The sequence below is a fragment of the Gossypium hirsutum genome, chromosome D12, assembly GCF_007990345.1.
Source record: "Gossypium hirsutum isolate 1008001.06 chromosome D12, Gossypium_hirsutum_v2.1, whole genome shotgun sequence".
NCBI classification, from domain to species: domain Eukaryota; kingdom Viridiplantae; phylum Streptophyta; class Magnoliopsida; order Malvales; family Malvaceae; genus Gossypium; species Gossypium hirsutum.
The window spans coordinates 53,256,037-53,271,083 of NC_053448.1; the positions used below are offsets into that span (position 1 = coordinate 53,256,037).

General features: G+C 31.9%; 3 protein-coding genes across 4 annotated transcripts; 1 reads left to right on the top strand and 2 right to left on the bottom strand.

Annotated features, from left to right (window-relative positions):
• Positions 1–1,524: 1,524 nt before the first annotated feature.
• Positions 1,525–5,936, bottom strand: LOC121224240 (probable leucine-rich repeat receptor-like protein kinase At1g35710). The gene is made up of 11 exons (XM_041107124.1): positions 5,712–5,936; positions 4,993–5,140; positions 4,368–4,439; positions 3,551–3,622; positions 3,111–3,182; positions 2,864–3,007; positions 2,698–2,778; positions 2,530–2,601; positions 2,214–2,285; positions 1,930–2,001; positions 1,525–1,819 (listed from the first exon to the last, which is right to left on the bottom strand). Exons 1-11 carry the CDS (start codon positions 5,800–5,802, stop codon positions 1,729–1,731), a joined length of 987 nt encoding a protein of 328 aa, XP_040963058.1. The 5' UTR covers positions 5,803–5,936; the 3' UTR covers positions 1,525–1,728.
• A 2,757-nt stretch (positions 5,937–8,693) lies between these two features.
• On the top strand, positions 8,694–9,251 carry LOC107951248 (LYR motif-containing protein 4). The gene has a single exon (XM_016886231.2). The coding sequence runs from the start codon at positions 8,807–8,809 to the stop codon at positions 9,089–9,091; it is 285 nt and encodes a 94-aa protein (XP_016741720.2). The 5' UTR covers positions 8,694–8,806; the 3' UTR covers positions 9,092–9,251.
• A 1,887-nt stretch (positions 9,252–11,138) lies between these two features.
• Positions 11,139–14,541, bottom strand: LOC121224241 (SNAP25 homologous protein SNAP33). Of its 2 annotated transcripts, none has more exons than XM_041107126.1 (6): positions 14,253–14,541; positions 12,745–13,311; positions 12,067–12,160; positions 11,763–11,893; positions 11,567–11,664; positions 11,139–11,478 (listed from the first exon to the last, which is right to left on the bottom strand). In XM_041107126.1, exons 2-6 carry the CDS (start codon positions 13,234–13,236, stop codon positions 11,379–11,381), a joined length of 915 nt encoding a protein of 304 aa, XP_040963060.1. In that variant the 5' UTR covers positions 13,237–13,311; positions 14,253–14,541; the 3' UTR covers positions 11,139–11,378. The 2 variants fall into 2 exon arrangements, with proteins under 2 accessions (XP_040963060.1, XP_040963061.1); XM_041107127.1 differs by having other exon boundaries at positions 14,135–14,479.
• Between the last annotated feature and the right edge of the window lie 506 nt (positions 14,542–15,047).

The window sequence follows — 15,047 nt, forward strand, 5'->3', positions numbered from 1 at the left end:
ATCGGTTAATGGTAAGTGGTTCTAAATGTCGAAAGCCATGCTTCGCCCTTTCTTCGATCTTATGCCATTGTTCGAAAGGAAGAGTAAGTCAGAAATTTTGCTTTATACCACTTATTCTTTAAATTGTTTTGCATTAATTCCATGAAACCATTCTTGAGGATGAAAATATAAGACTGTTTCATTGACTATGATCTCGCATCATGTTGCAGGCTGGTGTAACTTTACTCGTGATCAACTTGAGCAATCAGACGAATTTCATAATGAATGCTCAAAACAGCATCAATCTGAAGTTGGCTGCCAATGAACAAAACATTAGCAGGGACAGCTTCACACATAATCTTAAGAAAACATTCTCCTGGGTCGGAACCAAAGCTTCGATGATGCTCTACTCCGAGAAGAGTATCATTTAACACCAAAAGACGGATACCTTAGAAGTCAAACTATGGTTCTAAATGGCATCCTTAGAACTTACAAGCACCGGAGACATCCCATCACTAACCCCGTCCGTTAACGTGAAGTCTCCGATAACCATCTCGCCTTTGTCAATTGCATTCATATATTCCCAACTTCGAAGCTCCAGCTTGCAGGTAATTTTCCTTTTTTTATTTATAAAATATCTTACTCTAACATTAATGTCGACACATATTCAATATGATATGAGGTATGATCACTAAATGTATGAACATACCAATGTCGGACATGTATTAGTATTCAATATCGCCCAGACTCCGGCTTAGCAATAATGCAGGGTTGATTTTTTTTTTTTTCACAGAAGGGTTGAATGTGATATAGCAGAATTATTAGTTTTCTGAGCAATTGTAATTATCACTAGTTTCTGCATAATGTTGTCGATAATAAGCACAACTGTATAAATCATTGTTTTTTACTGTATTATACTGTAAAATTATATTATATGAAATTGTATGATGTTTTTACCTTAGTAGTTCGAGTGTTTTTTTATCTTCTTTAAATGGTAAGAGGTTGTATATATGAAACGATTACTGTTCATTGATGTAATATTTTAGAATAGTTCTATGCATGCCAACACGTATCCTGTCCTATACTTAACATTGTTTATGCAGTACCATGCGCGGTTTCACGTGTGACCTCGCAGGAGAGTACTCCTCCTGCAAACACTTAACACCATATGAGCTTGGTATGCAAGCTTAACATGCAGATAGTATAAAATTCGATCTAGATCCATTCAAATTGCGAGGCGATAATAGTAAGTATCATAATAAGCCTGTAAGAAATTTGAGCTAAATTTTAAATTTTGAATTTTTGATTGAGCTCAATCAATATTTACAATGAGAGGCAATATGATATAAAAATATAACAACATTTTTGTTCGATTTTGAATTGATTTTTTAATTAAAAATTAAATTAGATCCGTGACTTGTTTGTTTCAAATATTATGATAACCCAAAAAATTTCGGAGCCAATTATTATTTTTTTATTACTAAAAGAATGATATTTTTTTCATTAATTTCTTGGTTACAAAATAATAGCTACAAAAATTGAAAATTTCATAAATATAAAACGTGGTATTAGATCATTCTCCAACTTTAATTCCAGATTTGAGCTGTTTTTCCTTAAAAACACCACATACTAATACAATAAAGAACTGAGTTCATATCTACAGTACAAATATTACTGAGTTTGGATAACTAGAAATCCATGGCCATGAGATTTGATAGTAACAAGGCTTGTGTTCTTGACAGTTTTTAACTAAACCAAGAAATCTGTGTCCGAAAGTTCAAGGACCTTGTGTGCACCAATGGGGTTTACGCCAGGCCGGAATGCGTTTCCTTCAATATACCTGAATTTGAAAATTAAAAGAAGTTGGATATTCATTTCATTTTTCACCTTAAACGTGTATCCGAAAGTCACCATTTTCCTTGAAAATTAAGAGGATGAAGGGGAACTCACAGTTCTTTCAAGAAAGGATGCTTGTAGAATGCATCGGGAATCCGGCCTGAGAATTGGTTATGATCCAAATACCTGTTGATTGTTGAAGTTCAAGACTAGAAGTTAAACATCGCAACAATGTATGCAATCATGCAAATAAAAACCATCCATTCCCGACCACCATTTTTCCGTAAGATTTCATCGCAATGATCACAAAAAGAACATTTCCAGAAAGAAAGGAGACTCGGTAAGAAAATAATACAGATATCCAAATGAACCTCGAGTTGAATGTGACAAAATCTTACAAATATGTCAATTTAGGAATATGGGCAAGTGCTGTTGGTATTGCTCCAGACATCTTGTTGTATGAAAGGTACCTGTAATAAGTACAAAAAAGTTTTAAGGGACTCCAAAGCTGTAAAAGAAGAAGAAATTCATGATATTACATTACTCGGACTTGGATTTCAAGTCTCGGATATGGATATATGTAGTCTAAATGTGTTTAACACAAATGTTGGACATGGATGCTTCAAGGAAAATTAGGAGTCAGAATACCAAGCATGGTACCGATTGCTTATATACATAAACACACACAGACATATATATGTTACTCTAACTTACAATATCTCCAAATTTGTCAAATTTGCCAGCTGAGCAGGAATTCCTCCAGTCAAATAATTGTTATTCAAATACCTACATTTGCAACCTTAAGAAAAACTGTGCATTTGATCGAATATGGAAAAACATAAATCATTTCATAAAACATTCAAATATTGAAATATAACTTACAAGTTACGTAGAACTGGAAAGCCTCCTTCAATACGAATAAGCTCCCTAATGGTACCGACCAAATGATTATTACCGACATCCCTGGCAAAAAAAAAAAATACCATTTAGCGCAATAATTATTAAAAAATCATCAGAGTGGTACAGAAAATGGTAGAGAGAATATTACAAGTGCCGAAGATTTTGTAAAGTGCCCAACTCTGCTGGAACTCGACCAGTGAAACGGTTTTCTTGAAGGTAGAGATAGCGAAGCTCGGGTAGATTTGCAAGCTCCCTTGGAATCTCACCCTTAAAATTGTTAAAGCTCAACGACCTGAAGAAATTTTGATTTAAATATTAAAGAACTTCCGACATGCATGTACAAACACATTCAACTATAAAAGATAGATGTCAGTGATTATAAAAAGGATACTCACAGATGGGTTAGTCTTTTCAGCTCACCGATCTCAGGAGGAAGGACATCTTGGAGTTTATTCCACCTCAAATTTCTGGCAGTTCATCAAAACATATTATCAGATTAAAGACTACAAAATTTCGATTTTACCTAAAATTTTATTTGTTGTTCTTTCATTAAAGACGAATTGCATTTCTAAATATTGGTCCAAAATCTAGATATCAGAACATGGTTAATATCCAATTATGACGCTTGAATGAACTGATGGGTGTAACATAGCAAGTAAAAATGACATGGTTAAAATACTTTACATAGCATGCTATCCTAGCCGGCATATTAAGTATATTTTGGAGCAACCACTTCAGTAACAACAATGACTTCAAAATAACAACTGGTTCACTTACAGGAAAATACAGGATATAACAGTTTTGAAGAAAAACAAGACATAGGAAGAAAACATACAACATTCTAAGTCGTCTCAGGCGTCCAATTTGGGGAGGAATTGGGCCCGTAAGCTTGTTGTTATGGAGATCCCTGCCATATTGGCAAAGTCGAGAAGGAAGAAAGACTTCCAGTTAGAACTCTCAAGTAAAATCCAGAGGCTAAAACATCTAAATGGTGACCCCTATGCTTATGATTAGTTCGTATATGTAAATTACCCTTTTCTTGTTCAGAACCAAGACTGACCACATTAAGATACTAGATGGCACATTGTTTCATCACTATTTCAGGTGATTGTAATTTATGTAAATAATTAAAAGCATAGAATGCAAGTGAGCATGTATAAAACTATAAATTACAGACATGAACTTATACAGATAAGCAAATCCACTTTAAGTTGTAGTAACGCACTGGATGCCAGTGAAATGGTCTTGGACAGTATCAGAGAGGCAAACAGAAGAAACCAAGCTTGCATCAAGCTTTCAAGTTATTGACCCAATGTTTTTTCTCCATTTTTTTTCCCCACACCTTACAACAACAAAGAAGTGAACAGGTTGCTTATTCACTCATACACATTTAATGCCAAATTCATCTGCATGGTCTACAGACCAAGAACAGGAAATGGAACTCCAAAAACTCAAGTAAATGCAATATTCTAACTAGTAGAGGACTCCAAGAGAGCTTGTGGAGACTATATTGTAATTTGAAAGATTTGGTTTACAGGGGATTATATCGCTATTTTGAAGCATGGATTAAAAAATAAACAACAAAGAAAAGGTTTTATGGACCTTACGAAAACAAATATTTTAGCTTATTAGGCAAGAAAGAGAGAACTTACAGCCTTGTTAAATCCAACAAATTAGTTACGGCAATAGGAAAAGGACCAACAATTGATACTGCATAGACTTCCCTGTAAGAGAAAACGGTCATAATCACAAGCTAGTGTCAGAGTCAATACAAATTGATAGAACTAGATACAATATTCAGTCAACACAGAACATAATCACTTGAGTGTCTTTGCCCTAGCCCCTAAAATAAGTAAGTTGGAGTAAAAACGAGAAAGCAAAAAGCGTCGGACTTCAATCATAACAGAAAAGAACTCACTTGTGTATCTTCCTGATAAACCAGAAAATAAAGATGTATAGAACAGTTGGAATAAAACATAGAATGAAGCAAAAGGCGTTTGCAATGTTCATTAGGTTGCACTCATGAAGCAAAATCCTTCCCTTTCTCTAACAACCATATTAAGCATTTTATTGAGGACTCCAACTCTTCGTTTTTCTTTAAGTACCCATATTAATCACCCATGTCCAGCGCATACCCATACATGGGTATGGGGATATAACCCTCCAAATACATGGAAAAACATAAAATATAATTTAACCACACTCATTTCAGACACATACATGTATCCGACAGTCAGATGCAAAGTCCAAGTAACTTAAGGCAGCAATGATACTTACAATTCAGTAACAACTCGATAGTCTCCTTGAGTAGAACATGTTACACCAGACCAAGGTGGTAAATCACCATCTCCACAGGGATCATCTCCAATCCATGCATATACCACTCTCCATCCAAGTGATGCTTTTATCTCATTTAAGGCTTTTACTGCAACAAAATACAAACTATTATTCCATTGCTCCGCCACTTATATTTGTTTTACTTACTGTTCTTATGGTGATAACCTTAAAATTCATACTCAACAGTAACAGTAAACATTAGAGACATTCCTAAAAACCTCTACTCAAAAGCTTTAACCGTTCTACTTTCCAATTAGAAAACTAAGATTCATAGGTTTTTAACCAAAAAATGAAGTGTCAAAGCCATTAAACCTAGATCAATTTAAGTGCATTTATCACCTACATTGCTCTACAAAAGTTCAAGCTAAATGGATCAAAAGTTAAACTTAGTTGTCAATCTGATTCCAAAAATATTAAAAAATAAATTAATTAAAGAAGCAAAAATATCACAGATTTAATTCATAAATATGAACACAATTACTGAAAGAACCAACTTACTAAGTACTAAAACAATTTTTTCTTTTATTACAGTTCAATGAGTATAGTTCAAAGAAAAGCTTTCAGTTCTTTCTTAATTAATTCTTCCAACAGTTTCTCGGAAACCAAACAGAGCAAAAAATAAGAGAAGATCTAGAAGAAAGAGGCAAACCAAAACTTACCATCTCTCTTGAGAGTTTTGGAGTTAGCAATGGAGATTGAGAAAGCGAAAATAGAAATCAAAATCAAAGTTAGTGAGCAAAAGGATGCCATTTTTGGAGGTAAATAAACAAAGAGAGATCTAACCCCAAAGAGACTACAACTATATCTGTTCTTAATTCACCGTCTTTTCTTCTTCTATTTACACAGTAGCTTTTTACTTTTTTATCGTTGGTATTTTCAGACATGAATTGAAATCCTTAAAAAATGCCAAGTTTTTTAAAAAGAAAAAGATGAGAATTTTTAAATTTTAAATGCCAATTATTTTATCTTTGCAATTTTACTTTTGAATAATTCTTTACTGCGTTTTTTTAAATATAATTTTTGAAAGTTTTTTCTCGAAAAATTATTGATGTATTAAAAAATTTAGATTATTGAAAAAAAAAAGGAAAATAATTGATTGTTGAACCTGAGCGGTAAAACTAATTTATTTTATATCAATACCGCTTTGTATATATATAAAAAAGTAATAAAATATAATTTACGCGTTATTATTCAATTAAAAAATTATACTTTTTTCCAAAGAAAATCCAAATTTTATTTTCCATAAACAAACCCATCTGCCTCCAAATAGTATATATTTATGGTTAAATTATGCCATAAGTCTAATTATTTTTGTTAAATTTAGGTTAATTACAACATTATTATTTTAGTTACATTGCCATTAAATGAGTTTTTTATTTCAAAATGTCGCATCAATAATTTAAAAAAAATAATTATGTTAAAAATTAAACTTAAGTTTTGAAATCTGAAAAGTAAAAGGACTAAATTTCTAGAAATAAAAGTATATGGACTAAATTCTCAATTATGAAAAACATAGAAACTTAACTTATATATTTATATATTGTTTACCAAAAAAGTAAAGAAATCAGGCAAAAAATAAAAGATTAAATAAGAAATTCAATATAAAATATATATTTTGTTATTTTTTATTCATAAGAATATTTAAGTAACAATATTGAAAACTTCTTATTTTTGTTGTTTATCACCCAATTTCTAATTTTAAATTCAAAATAATAAATTTACTTTTCTCCTTAAAAATCCCATCTCCATAGTTAAATTCAATTTTCAAATCTTGATTAAAATAATATTTATGTAATCTATGATCATACGGTTCAGCTTAAATGACTTAATATGAATATTATATATAATTATTTTTAAAAATATAAATAAAATACATAGTAGCAGTTCCCTCCTGCTTTACGAAAATCGAAAAGTGAACCTATAATTAAAAAATAATATTTACACAATTTATGAAAATTGAAAATTTAGTTTAATTGAGTAATATTATTAATTATTGACTTCATATGCAAGAAATTAATAAAAATTAATTATTTAATAAATTATATGTTTACATGTTTATTAAGAATTGAATTTCTTTCTTAGCTTTTTAAAATATAAATATTAAATTCTGGCAAGGTAAAACCAAAAGACTAACTTTTCTATTTTAATAAAATAAAAAGATAAAGTTTATATGAATAAAATATTGAACTATGTATTTTTCGTTAGTCGACCAACTCAAGTCAAATAAATTATTTTCATCTTTTCTTAAATCAGTTAATTTTTTTATTATTTAGAAAAAAATATTTCTTAAAAATTTTTGATCTAGCTGGCCAAGCTTAAATAGTAAATTTATAAATTTAAATATCAATATAATAATATTATTCTAATAAAAACATTAGTTTGTTCAGTGATATGTGTTTCCAAATCGATTTGATTCTAAAATCGATATAAGTTTGTAGATAAAAAGTATTATGGAAGTTCTTGTACTAAAAATCGGATAGCATTTTACCTTTTCTATTTGAAAAATGGAAAAATTAATCCATGTATATATTAGATCAAAGAGTAAATTAATCATTTTGCCAAAAGTTTCATCAATTTCTATCACGAAGTAATGAGGTGATTGACGGAGCAAGTAGATAGCAATTCATGACGTGCCACGTACACCTCATGCTAGAAAAATATTAAAGAAAAAAATATAACTTTTTTAGATAATTATTTGAAAAATCACATCGAGGATGAACCTGAACAAATGGTTGTCCAAATTTAAATGAATGCAGACCATTATTTGGCCAAGTTCATCCTAAATGTAATTTTACAAATAATTATTAAATTTTGCTAAAAATAATTAAAAATATATTAAATTATTAAAAAATATTAAATTTCTCAAAACTTAATAAAAATATTCAAAAATTAATGTTAATTTAAAATAAATAAATAACCAAAATTAAAATAACCCTACCAAATTCAAAATAATAAAATCTATAATTTTTTTAGTTAGCTATAGTTATATTTATAGTAATTTAAATAACTTGTATCTCAATTATGATAATTAACTTGCAATTCAAATATTTATTATAATTTTAAATGGTTTTTAGAATTCTTAATATTTTTTTATAAAATTTTATAATGGTTTGAAAAACTATATCCAAAATTAATGGTTTGAAAAACTATGTCCAAAATTAACTTGGATAATTAAATTTGGACTACCATTTATTAAAATTCAATTTTGATGTGATTTTGTAAATAATTATTAAAAAAATTATTTATTTATTTATTTTAGTCAGCATCTACCCTTTTAATGATTTACAGAACGTGAACGATTTGTCATTAAACTCGCTCTAATAATTACTTCGGGAAAACAAAAAAACGATTTATTTTTAAGATTTTTTTATTTTTTAAAATATTTATTGCTTATTTGCTCCGTTAACCACATAATCACTTAATGTATAAATGGATGATGTGTTTAATAGAATGTTTAATTTAATATATAACAATTAATTTATTTATATTTTAATAAAAATTAAAATACAATCTAACTTTTAATATAAGAAGGTTATATTTGTATCCAAATTTTTAGCCAGGAAAATAATCCGGAATCCACAACCGGGTCCGGCCCTTTTTCCTTAGCCTTGACAGATGAAACGATGCGTAACATGATTATCGGTCAACATAGTGATAGAACAAGGGCACGGCAAAGATTCTCCCTTTTCCCCCAATACCACTCTTCTTTCGCTGAAAACTTTTAGAACATTAGAGAGAGAGAGAGAGAAGGCAAATGGCAGCGTCGGGAGTAGCAGCACCGACGAGAACGGAGGTTTTACAGCTTTACCGATCGCTTCTGCGAGTGGCGCGTCAGTTCTGCGACTACAACATAAGGGAGTACTCAAAACGGCGAACCATTGACGCGTTTCGAGACAACAAGAACCTAACCGACCCTTCCCAGCTCTCCGCCGCTTTCTCCGACGGTAAAGCTCAGCTGGAAGTCGCTAAAAGACAAGCTTTGGTTTATTCACTCTATGCTCCAAAGGTCAAAAGCATAATGGATATTAAGCCTTCTTAGAAAATATTTATCATTCCATTTTGACTTGTTCCCTTAGAGAAATAAAAAGGAGTAAACTGCGATTCATTGAGATAAATATTGAATTTTATACTGTCTGAAGTGAATTTTGTTATGTATACACTGTTTTGGATAAATGCCATGTAGGGTTTTGTTTGTTTCATACTATATGTGGAAATTTCTTTTTCTTTCTAGGCTTTTTCTTATTGAACTTGATGATTCTTTTAGCTGCTAGATTAGTAAATTTTTTGCACTATTTCGGTGAATGATAATCTGGGTTTTCTGGTTGTGTGGTAGAACTCGAATAGATTTGCAAATTGGAAGTATCCTCTTAGTTAGATTTGTTATAAGAAAGTAGGAAATTCGGAAATCATTTTCCAGAAGTCATTTTTACAAGTCTTTTTACACAAAATAAACAGGACCCTTCCTTTGATAATTGATGTGTTATTCTTGTGTTTCTTGAGTTAATTGTTTATTTATCCTTGTATCATGTCAAAGCCATGTTTCAAATTTTAGTTATGAAAGTCGATATGATTCAAGTTTTTTACTTTAAAGAACTTAGTCTAAGACTGATATTAGAGTTTTAGATTATTATCTGTTACGTTAAAGTCAATTGCATTTGCTGGTATTGAATCAATGGAAGTTGTCTTGTTACTAGAAGGAAATGTCCTTGATGATATCTTTCGCGTTTTGCCTTGTTTCCCCTCCTTTAGGACAAAGCTGGAGTAGTTTTTTTAAACATGTAGACGATGGTCCTTAGATCAGGGGAATCCTTTAGTGAAGAAGTCTGTAAAAGTTAGATAGTCATTAGTTAAAAGGTTTTGAGATGTTCAATTGCATATCCTAGCTTAACTAATTATCGATGTTTTTGGAGTAACAAATGGTAGCATAGTTCTTTGGGAACAAAACTTGGATTGCTTTAACTGAACTTGTATCTAGATTAGTGAAGCTTCTATGGCTAGAAAAGAGATTAGGGTGAGTTTGAAATCATTTAAAGGCATGACTGTTGTCCGGTAATCTTTTTTCATGCTTGATATTAGCAATGGGTAACAAACGGGAAACTGAGCAGATTTAGGTACCCCATAGACAATGTCAACTCTAGATTCTTCGATCCATGAACTCCATCGAGTTTATCAACTATTAATGTAAATTTGCTGATCACTAGGTATACTTTTCAGAGGATCCTCATTGAAGCATTTATGCCGGCAAATGACTGTCTTTGTTTACCTCAACCCTTAATTTTCTCTAAAGTTCTCATGTTTTATATTGAATACGTATCCCTCACGGGTATGGAGTGTGATCTTCATAATATAAGAGAAAACTTTAAAAGATTGAGGGTACCCGTTTTGGCACTTACCCTTGAGTCCAGATAGCATTGGTAAGCATCATGTTTCAGGAGTTTACTTATTGTGGTTTTAGACAAGGATTTTACACTACAAGGTACAGTAATTTTCTGGTCACTACCTGCATTATAAACGCAGGCACAGTTGGTTCTTACCTTTTACTTGGGACTCAGGTGAGTGTTGAATACAAGGATTTGTCCAAAACATGGGTATGATAAAGTGTTTTTCTAGGTTTTTTCATGTATTTGAAAGATCTTTGGAGGTCATATATTTATATCCATGTGTTAGACTGTTGGATGCACACGAGTACCTCAGACCAGCATGTGTTCTTACTGGCTGGAGATGAGTTTCAAGGCAAATACTATTTTGAGTGTATTCTTTTTTTATATCAAATTTAGAACAATAAATGTTTATGCGAGTTACATTTGGTTTTATATAAATTTTATTTACCTTTATTTTATGGTATTAAATTTGATCTAAGTTCGAAAATCAAAATTCAGGACCAAAAAGAATTGTTACCACCTCAATTGGTTAGTGTGCCTAGTCTAGGATTTTGCCCATCCTAGTCTTTGCAAGCGGTACATCGTATTCGTATATATTTTAACAAATCAATAATTAGCTATTTAAATTTTAACATGTTTTTCATATTATTTGTTAGTTATATTTTTCATGTTTTTCATTGTTAGACATTTAATAAACACAAAACATTATTCAACATATTTAGTAATATATTTAATTGAAGAACAGAAAAATAAATACAAAAGACAAGACGCATACTCGGTTGTGAAAGTCCATAGTTAAGCATATGATATGCCTGAAACGTAAGAGAAACATGGTAAGGTAAGGAGGCGAATATACTAATAAAATCCCCCAATATGGCTGTGTGTGAGATCACAATGACAGAAGAGTGAAACAGACATGTCGGCTTGAATCTCAAAACTGCAGTGTTACTTCCCAAGCAATCGGCGAGCTCGTTGATTTGCACCTCTCACACGGAAATTTAGCTCATCCACATCATCTTGGAGACCATTCAGACTCTTATTTTGCCTGCAATTAGGGTTTGAATTATGATTTCCGATGCTAATTAAAAATAGAAAGCTTTAGCTTGTGATATACTTGAGTACACGAAACAAACCTCTCGATTTCGGATCCCATATCGACAGCCATAACCTTCAACTCTCCCAGTAAATCGCTTAAATCGGAGAGGCCGTCATCTTGCTTTGCCTTTTCAAACTGTTTAAACAATCCCGGCAAAAAATAAATAAATAAATTGCATATTCCACAAAAAAAAATAAAGACTAATGAGTGGTTTCATGCCTTCCTTTTCGTACCTCGACTTTTTGATACGCATCCGCCGGCTCGGGGGGCGGCGTTTGTGATTTTGAATGTCTCCTTGGAACCGTATTCAATCCCAGTTTCTCCTTTTGCTCCAAGTGGCCACCTCTACTCTTAGGCAAATCATCTGCAGGCGAAGTACATACACATATGGTTCAGAAAGAAACGCAACAAAGACAGATGCAAACACAAATTCTGAGCTCACCACCAACTTCTAATTGCAGGAAATAATACATTCAGATGTTTAAATGGGGAAAAACAAAGAGATGATTCATGGAGGTGTATGGGAAGAAAATGAACCTCTTGTAATAACAGGGCCAACTATTTGTCGAGTCTTCTTCGGTTTCCAGGTTCTAGAGAACATGCCTCCAAGACTTCCCAAGAGCTTCTCGCCCTGAAATCCAAAAGAACTACCATTAACAGCATTCCTTTAATTTCATAAGATCAATCCATAAGAGGAAAAGTAGAAGATATATTGATATTTTGAAGGTCAAGAAGAGAACTTGGCAGTTAAATAGTCAATCAATCATATCTGCATATCACTTTCAAACTACGTTGCTTGGACTTGAGGGTGAGTATCGGATATCTATTTCTTCTGAACAAATGGCAATCCATCTCAATAGAACTACTTCATTTCTAGTTAAACTATTAACATTGCACCCAATTTTAGACTCACTTCCTTTCCATATATGATCAAAGATGCACAAACATGATGGCATGAATATTTTGTAGCATTGTCATCATGGCTGGGGGAACACTATTCATTCAATTCGATAAAAATGTAAACTCAAACCTCCTTAGTGATTTAATTTTAGGCGACTCCTTAGGATCATAATGGTAGCAACATGATCAGACACGGATGTCATCGTGTCTATTAAAACATAAACTGTAAGAATTTTTTTTTTCATGTTTTCGTACTCTATGGCAGTTATTTTATCATCCAGCTGAAAGTTTTGCTTTTAAAGACAAAGGACGTACCCGACTAAGGTCATGATCAATGCCAGCAGCCGTATTATGAGTCCGGGTAATCTGTTCACCCTGTTGATGTAAGGCAATCAAAGTATTGGTAGCACCTTCTCTCATTTCTTCTGCAATCTTCACACAATTGTTGACGGTCTTAGTAGTCTCCTCAGACTTGTAGAGGGCATAGTTCTCCAATTCTTGCACCGATTGGTTCTCAAGTCCGCCAGAATCACGGAAATCATTCTTATACTTGTTTCGTGATGCTGAACTTTGCCAATATGAAGAAGAAGAGTTCACTTTCCCCTCATTGTCATCAAGAGGATTGGCCCCAAAATTCGGTGGACTCAAAGTAGGTTCAGAAGAAGTCCTTCTTGAAGGTTTAAGGGTTTGCTTATTGTCAAACTCGTCATCAGAATCAAAGGGGTTGGAACGAGAAGCGGCCACACGCGCAGGATCAACTGAATTATGCTTAGCAGTCTTCAATGGAGATTTCTTTAAACCTAACATTCTTTTTAATGAATGAAAAAATCTGTCACTTGGTCAGGCAGTTGATAGGAAGAAAGGAGTCAAATGCAATGTAATCTGCAAAGCAATAAACATTAACACATTAGACGATGGCAGCAAAGAAAACTAGAGACATAAAGCAGAAATACAACAAATTTGGGTGAGTAGACAGTACACGTACATACGTACATATATACATACATATACATACTTAAATCAACCATCCATCCATTCATACATACATACACATGCACAAATGCAACAACTTCCAGAAACAAAGCTGAAAAATCAGGAAGAAGATATCCAATGAATTCAGATAAATACATATGTGTGTGTGTGGCATTTAATTCCTAGCAACATAGATAAAATAATCAGGAAGATGATGCTATTCAATTTCCCAAAACTTTCTTTTGAGAGAGGAACTTGATTAAGCAGTCTTATTTATACTTTTCCTTTCGGAAATAACATGGATGGAAAAGATTACTGCTATGTAATACTTGATAAAAAGGGGCTTACAAAAGGGATTCAAAAGGCTAAAAGCAATTTTTAAAGAAGGAAAAAAAAACTAGATTTAGAACTAGATCATAAATCACATGCAAAGTAGCATGACCAGAAAGAACACCCCATAAACTTGAGAAGAAAGGTTAAAATTTATCATCGAAGGTTAATTAAGATTTAGTTGACTTGGGGTTTTTCATCACTTCATAAGAAAAGATAAGATTCCCTCGGTTTTCACGGGAGGCAAACAAACATAGAACCAACTAAGAAACCCATCCAGCCAACATCCCCATCAAGAATTCAAGATATCAATCAAACTGCTCAAAAATTCAAAACGCGAATCATAAAAGAAAAAAAAATCCAAAATCGTTAGCATACTAGAAGAAAAAAGAGAAAAGAAAACCTGGGTTTTGTTTGTTTAACCAATAAGTTGGATTAAGAACAAGAAAGAAAACTGAAACAATCCGTATGAAAAAAAGAGGCAAAAATGAAAGAAAATAACAAAGAACCGAGGGAAGTACCTGGAAAAAAGGAGAGAAAATCAAACTGATTTTAACACCAAGGAAGTTGAAAAATACAAAAAAATGAGAGAGAAAAGAAAAGTCTTTGAAATGGATTGTCAGGGAAATGAAGAGCTTTAAAGAGAGGGAAGGAAACGCATTAAACGCGTCAGAAAATCCAAAGAGAAAGTCGTGAAAATGGAAATTGGTAAGAAAGTGGCCAATTCCATAATGTATTTATTACTATTATTTTAATTTCATGCTTCCATTTTTCTTTTTCATGTTTCAATTTCATTTTTTTTAAGGACCTTTCCCTCTCAAGAAGTCAATAATTCATTAAAGAAAAAAATTACTTTTCTATTTGTTGAACTAATCAACAAGGGATTTGATAATAAGTAAATTAAGCATCCCACCCATTTTGACCGAAACTACTCCTACCTTTTCTTTTATCAAATAAAGGGATTGATTAGAGGTTATCAAATTCAGCCTAGGTAAGAAGAATTTATCAAGTTCTACATGGTTTTGAAAAATGGTGTCTATGATATGTTTTTCTTATAGATTCTTAGTTAAAATGTATTTTGTCTAAAAAGAAGGTATTTAGGTGTTCAATGAGGTACCTATGAAGATGGTAGATGTTTTGATTGTTGATACGGTTAGTTTCGATTCCTTTGATGCAATTGTTTGATTTTATTACTCACCAAAAAAATAACTATAAGAATAAACGGGATTTATGTTGGTGCAAGAAAATAAAAAATTAATTGTTGAATTTTATTTATAAAATATGTATTTTGTATTATTTAAAATTAAATATAGAAT

Excerpts from the sequence above, each read along its gene's own strand:
- LOC121224240 (XM_041107124.1), bottom strand. The coding sequence starts at position 5,802 with ATGGCATCCTTTTGCTCACTAACTTTGATTTTGATTTCTATTTTCGCT. Across the intron at positions 2,602-2,697 it reads TTTCCAGTTCTACGTAACTT|GTATTTGAATAACAATTATT; the intron begins GTAAGTTATATT and ends TTGCAAATGTAG. Across the intron at positions 2,002-2,213 it reads ATTCCTAAATTGACATATTT|GTATTTGGATCATAACCAAT; the intron begins GTAAGATTTTGT and ends AACAATCAACAG.
- LOC107951248 (XM_016886231.2), top strand. The coding sequence starts at position 8,807 with ATGGCAGCGTCGGGAGTAGCAGCACCGACGAGAACGGAGGTTTTACAG.
- LOC121224241 (XM_041107126.1), bottom strand. The coding sequence starts at position 13,236 with ATGTTAGGTTTAAAGAAATCTCCATTGAAGACTGCTAAGCATAATTCA. Across the intron at positions 11,894-12,066 it reads TGGCCCTGTTATTACAAGAG|ATGATTTGCCTAAGAGTAGA; the intron begins GTTCATTTTCTT and ends CTTCGCCTGCAG. Across the intron at positions 11,665-11,762 it reads ATGCGTATCAAAAAGTCGAG|TTTGAAAAGGCAAAGCAAGA; the intron begins GTACGAAAAGGA and ends TTGTTTAAACAG.